The sequence below is a fragment of the Mus caroli genome, chromosome X, assembly GCF_900094665.2.
Source record: "Mus caroli chromosome X, CAROLI_EIJ_v1.1, whole genome shotgun sequence".
NCBI lineage: Eukaryota > Metazoa > Chordata > Mammalia > Rodentia > Muridae > Mus > Mus caroli.
This window is the reverse complement of record NC_034589.1, coordinates 68,496,666-68,502,318: the sequence shown is the minus strand read 5'-3', so window position 1 is coordinate 68,502,318 and position 5,653 is coordinate 68,496,666. Positions and strand designations below refer to the sequence as shown.

The 5,653-nt window shown below is 49.8% G+C and overlaps 1 protein-coding gene across 1 annotated transcript in view; it reads right to left on the bottom strand.

The window, feature by feature from the left end:
- Positions 1-780: 780 nt before the first annotated feature.
- Positions 781-5,653, bottom strand: part of Bgn (biglycan) — an 11,913-nt gene continuing 7,040 nt past the window's right edge. Inside the window, exons 2-8 of the mRNA XM_021153601.2 lie at positions 5,305-5,556; positions 4,905-5,017; positions 4,174-4,387; positions 3,467-3,577; positions 3,245-3,338; positions 2,963-3,101; positions 781-2,102 (exon numbers count right to left, since the gene is read on the bottom strand). Coding sequence (XP_021009260.1) covers positions 1,905-2,102; positions 2,963-3,101; positions 3,245-3,338; positions 3,467-3,577; positions 4,174-4,387; positions 4,905-5,017; positions 5,305-5,545 — 1,110 coding nt within the window. The 5' untranslated portion in view covers positions 5,546-5,556 and the 3' untranslated portion in view covers positions 781-1,904. The remainder of the gene's footprint in view (positions 2,103-2,962; positions 3,102-3,244; positions 3,339-3,466; positions 3,578-4,173; positions 4,388-4,904; positions 5,018-5,304; positions 5,557-5,653) is intronic.

The following is a 5,653-nucleotide window of genomic DNA, read 5'->3' as shown; positions in this document are numbered from 1 at the left end:
CCCCAGTTCCCATGACCTGAGCAGAAGGGCCCACTTAGCCCAGGCCACTTCAGTCCTTTGGGGGTCTATTACTTTCCAGGGCAGCTTGTGACCCTAGTGGACATGCATCCATGGACCTGAACTGGAGCCTCCGTCAGGATTTAGCTGCAACTTGCTCTCATCTCTCAGGGATCTATGTAGTACTGGTGGGAAGGCAAGCCAGGTTGACCCAAGTAGCTGTACCAATATACTGCCTAAGGCCAAAGGCTCCTCCCCTCTGCCCTTTCCTAGTGTTAGCACAGATACTAGTCATAGCCCAGACTACAACAGTGTTTTTGGCATTACTTTTTTTTAAAATTCCATCTAGATAGGCAGACAGAATTCTCTCTGCTGGGGTATTGAAGCTCCCATTGTAAAAGGAGTGGGACCTACGTTGGTATCCCATAGCCAGCAGTTCCTTGACAAATGCTCTACTCTGGGAGGACAGATGACACCTCAGGTGTGGCTTGCTTTTTGAGTCCAGCTTAAGAGAAATTGAGGCAATGGAAGGACTAAGAAAGGAGAGGAAAGCAGATAGGGCCTAGGCCTTATGTCTGGTCATTTGGGATGTGCTTTTATAGTTCTGGACCTGAGGGTGAGAAGGGCCTTCTTCTACAGGCAAGGGCAACAGTGAAGAGGAAGCATAATGATGTAAACTGGGGATGGAAAGGCAGAGCCTTTGAGGTGGCCTGAGGAGGCCCTTGTTTCACCTCTGCTTTTCTCTTGATGCCCAGTGATGTTTCAAAGAACTGGCACACAGAGTCATATTGCACAGTGTTTCTTTAATTGAGAGACAACTGACCTCATAAGCAGCACTCCCTCTTGCTGGGTGCATCACCTCCTACCACAGCAGGGACCCAGGGGTGAGGGAGGGGACCTAGCCATCTTGGGAAGAGGGCAGGGGCCAATGCAAACTGGTTCTGGGGGCTCTGGTGGCCTGCTGAGCCTCTCCAGGGGCTAGGAAGCTCCTTGATCCTTATCTTGATAGCAGAGTATGAACCTTTTCCTGGACAATATGGACAGGATTCTGGGCCTCCACCTTCCAGCTTCCTCCAGGGTTGGGGGTCAAGTGCTGGGTAGGGTAATCAGGAAGATAGTTGCCCCATATTTGTTTGTGCAGGGACTGGCTAGAGACCTGTGAAGCAGAAAGCAGCCTGGGGCAGATGATCAGTGTGTGTGTGTGTGTGTGTGTGTGTGTGTGTGTGTGTGTGTGGTGTCAGAGAGAGACAGATACAAAGATAGAGAGATACACAGAGACAGAGACAGAAATAGAGACAGACAGAGATATAGGCAAGGAGATACAGAAAGAGACAAAGATGGAGAAATATGAACTAGGTCCAGAGATGGAAGGGAACAGGTCAATAACTCCAGAAGGAAGAAAAGTGCCAGGAAGCATAACAGGGTTGGAGAGAGGGAAAGATCCAGAAATTAGTACAGCCAGGTTGTAGCTGGGATTGACAGGTAGTGAACTTGCTGAAGAGAGAACACCAGAGGATAAGGGCAGCAAGCAGAGCCCAGGAGAGCTGGAAGTCAGACATGGGCAAGGAAGAGGAGGAACACATGCCTGGATGGAACAGTGGCTGTGGCAGTGTGTTCTATCCCTCTTTCCTAGCCCCTCTTGCCAAAACCATCTGAGTTTCAGGATGAGCAAGAAGAAAGATTTATAGGGAGTCTCTGAGTGGACATGGTTGGTGAATATTAAATTTCAAAGGTTGAGGGGAATGGGTGAGAGGGCCAGGTCATGTGCATATATGCATGCTTAGGAGTCAGGGGGAAGCTGTGGTGGGGCAGTGAGTTAATATTGGGGAACAAAGGTGTTGCTTCTTCATCTGGCTATGTTCCTCAGAGACTCTCACCAAGGCCACCCATGGTGGCTATCACTGCCTCTACTTCTTATAATTTCCAAATTGGATGGCCAGGCGGTCAGTAACGCAGCGGAAGGTGGCAGGCTGCACTTCCCAGTAGGGCACAGGGTTGTTGAAGAGGCTGATGCCATTATAGTAGGCCCTCTTGACTCCGAAGCCCATAGGACAGAAGTCATTGATGCCCACCTTGGTGATGTTGTTGGAGTGCAGATAGACAACCTGGGGGCAGAGGGAATGTATCTGAGGCTTTTGTCCAAGGATCAGTGACACAGACCACCCATCCCAATCTGTCCTAGCCTGGGTAGTTGCTGTAAGTTGTAGGCAAGATGGAGGGTAGAAAGGTCATGCCTGCCTTCACATAGGATCCCATCAATCACTTCTTAGTGTCATTTCATAGTTACCCTTTGAAGGTGATTCTTCTCAGGGTTGAGAGGAGGGCATAGCGGAGTATGTTAGTGGGTGTAAGCTCTGATTAGGGCACAGGTATTTGGCTGGACTCAGGTCAGGATCAAGGGCTCAAGTGCAGTGTATAAACGAGTGGTGAGTTGGGATGGGTGGGGTGGAGGCTGTGTTTGGTAGAATGAGGCTGTAAAACAAAGCAAACATTGATCTTGACATGATATCTGTGTAGGAAAGATGGTGCCTTAGGTTAGGAGCTCCCTGGTGATAGAAAGGTTACTGGCCACTAGAGGGCGCTCTTAGCCTGGTATGGGAAGTGCTGCCCTAGAGGAGGATGAATGTGCTTTCTACCATTATGAATGGATCTGAGCTTAAATAAGTAAATAAATAAATAAAATAAAACATAAATAAAATTGAAGTCCAGAGTAAGGTTGGGAAAGACCTAGTTTGCTCATGTGTTTGGAAGGAGACTCCTCTTCCCAACCGCAAACACGAAGTAGACACTGTTCCACTGAGGCCTGGATGAGTACATGAGGCCCAAAAGTGAATCTAGGTCTTATTCAGCTCTCTACCCTGTGCCCCTTTATAAAGGGAGACAGGAGATCCAGGCAGTTAAGAGGCTGGTGCAGAGAATGGGCCTTCTACAATTCCCCATCTAGTCTTGGAGAACCAGCTCTCACCTGGAGGAGCTTGAGATCTGGGAGGCCAGCAGGCACCCGGGACAGCTTGTTGTTGTCCAAGTGAAGTTCCCTCAGGGTAGGCAGAAAACTCAGGCTCCCATTCTCAATCATCCGAATCTGATTGTGGCCTAAGCCCAACCTGAAGGTAAATGAATTAGAGGTCGTCAGAGGCTAGGGGAGAGGAGGACTCTGGGATAGAGCACAGGGACCTGGGTGCCACCCTATAACCTGCCCCATTTGCTAATGGATCCCTGCAGCCCCCAAGGGCTGCCTCAACCCCACCTGTACAGCTTGGAGTATCGAAGTAGGTCCTCCAACTCAATAGCCTGGATTTTGTTGTGGTCCAGGTGAAGTTCGTTCAGGGTCTCAGGGAGATCTACCCAGAAGAGAACATACTGGGAGTAAGTGCAGGGTCTGGGGCAGATAAAAGGCCCATTGTCTGCTCAAGTACACTGTGCAAGGCCCATCAATGCTTGTGGAAGTTGGGTATTGACACTCTCCTACCTTTGGGGATGCCAGTGAGCTTGGCCTCTGAGATGCGCAGGTAGTTGAGCTTCAGGCCATCAAAGGCTCCTGGTTCAAAGCCACTGTTCTCCAGGGGATTCCCGCCCATCTCTAGGAGAGAAGTCCTGTGAGCCCTGAAGCCAATCACCACCAAAGCCTGTTCTTTTCTGGACTGGAGCTCTGCTGATTGCTTGTTCTTCCCACTTCCATAGAAAGCAGGTTGTGAATTTGCACCGCTAACTACAAATTCCAGCTGTTCCGCATGACTAGCTCAAGGCCTCTGCCACTATTCTTGGCCTTTGGGAGCTGGGAAGCAAGAGGAAACTGTGGGGACCCAGAAATAAAGTCAGGGCTTCCAGAAAGCCATCCAACGTTTGCTGCTGTGGTGGTCCACTGCCCTTCTCCCTTTCTCTCTCAGTCCAGTCTGTGTCCTATACCTTCCTTTTACCCATATTGGGTTTTTTTTTTTTTTTCAGAAACATACTGGTCTTTTTAAAACTATATTTGAGACTCTTTCTTCAACTGAGCCTTTATAGCCACCACAGTCTTTTTCTTCATGTCCCAAAACAAACATCTGGAACATTCTGAGGCACACAGGGCTTTTCCATGACTACATGGAACAGCCCAGGACCCAGCTGCCCTGGCTGAAAGAGATATCCTCTACCTGTCTCCTTTATGCCTGATGCTAAGGTACAGACTAGTCTCACCAATGCAGTTCATGTTCCGGAGCCCGCTGAACACGCCCTTGGGCACTTTGCGGATACGGTTGTCATGGATTCGTAGCTCTACCAGGGAGTTGGGCAGGTTGGGAGGAATCTCCACCAGGTGGTTCTTGGAGATGTAGAGTTTTTGCAGCTTCCGCAGAGGGCTAAAGGCCTTCTCATGGATCTTGGAGATCTTATTGTTTACCAAGACCAGGGCCTAAAGCAGGGCAGGCAACCAAGGTGAGCACCCCAGCCCCCCACTCCACCTTCCCTTTCCTCTGCCTCCTGAACTTGCTACTGATGGCACTTGGGAAACATCTGAACCTTTAATGGTCTCATGGAGATCAGTCTGTGTTGGTGAGTAGAGTGTAGGGCAAGGAGCTGAGGTTAGCTCCAAGCTGCCCTGGTAATGCCATCACTGCCTAGCATACTTTGCTAGACAGTTTCTCTAAGAGCTACAATGGAATACACTTTCTGTGTTGTTCAGATGAGTCAACAAAACGCAAAGATTTCTGTCAAAAAAAAATGGGACCTGACAGATTTTGTCTTATACCCATACATATAATGCATGGTTTTGGGCGTTCTCATTCCAGCCAGCTCCAGACTTATCTCAGGACTCCACTGGTTCCCACCCCTCTTCCCAACCTCAGTTGTGAGTACCCTTCTTCCAAGTCATAGGAACACCAAACTCCTCCTGGCTCCTCAGAAAAGGCAGGAGGCAGGAGGAGGCTTACATAGAGGTGCTGGAGGCCTTTGAAGTCATCCTTGCGAAGCTCAGAAATGTCATTGTTCTGCAAGTCTAGCAGTGTGGTGTCAGGTGAGATCTCCTTGGGCACAGTCTTCAGACCTGGGGGCCAGCACCATCACCAGCATAAGCCTGGCTCATCCAGTCTGTTGTCACAGCTGGTGTAAAGGGGGTGGGTACATACATGCATATGGACACACACAGACACTGGGAGAAATGCAGGGACTCTGAGCACCCTCATACACCTCAGCCTGTGGTGACTCAACCTCCCCACTCCTACAATTTTAAACCCATCTCACAGGATAGCAAATGTATTCTTTTTAGTAGGGGCTCCCAGGCAGGGCCTGTGCTTCTCTGTACACTCTTACCCTAACTGCCTAGTGACTCACCCAAGTCGGAACACTGAACAACCCGCAGGTGGCAGTGGCAACCAAAAGGACACATGGCACTGAAGGTAGGTGTGACAGAGTCCAGGTCTGGGACACCTGAAGTGGTGTCTGAACCTGAAGCCTCCTCATCATTCATCATGAGCAGCCCATCATCCAAGGTGAAGTCCCAGAAACCCTTCTGCTCAAAGGGCAAGGCCTGGCTCAGGGCCAGCAGCAAGGTGAGTAGCCACAGGGGACGCATGGTCAATGTTCCTGGAAGGAAAAAGTGAGAAGAGCTGTACGTTAGTTTATCCTCCCAGCAGTCGTAGCTAGGGTTCTCTCTCTCTCTCTCTCTCTCTCTCTCTCTCTC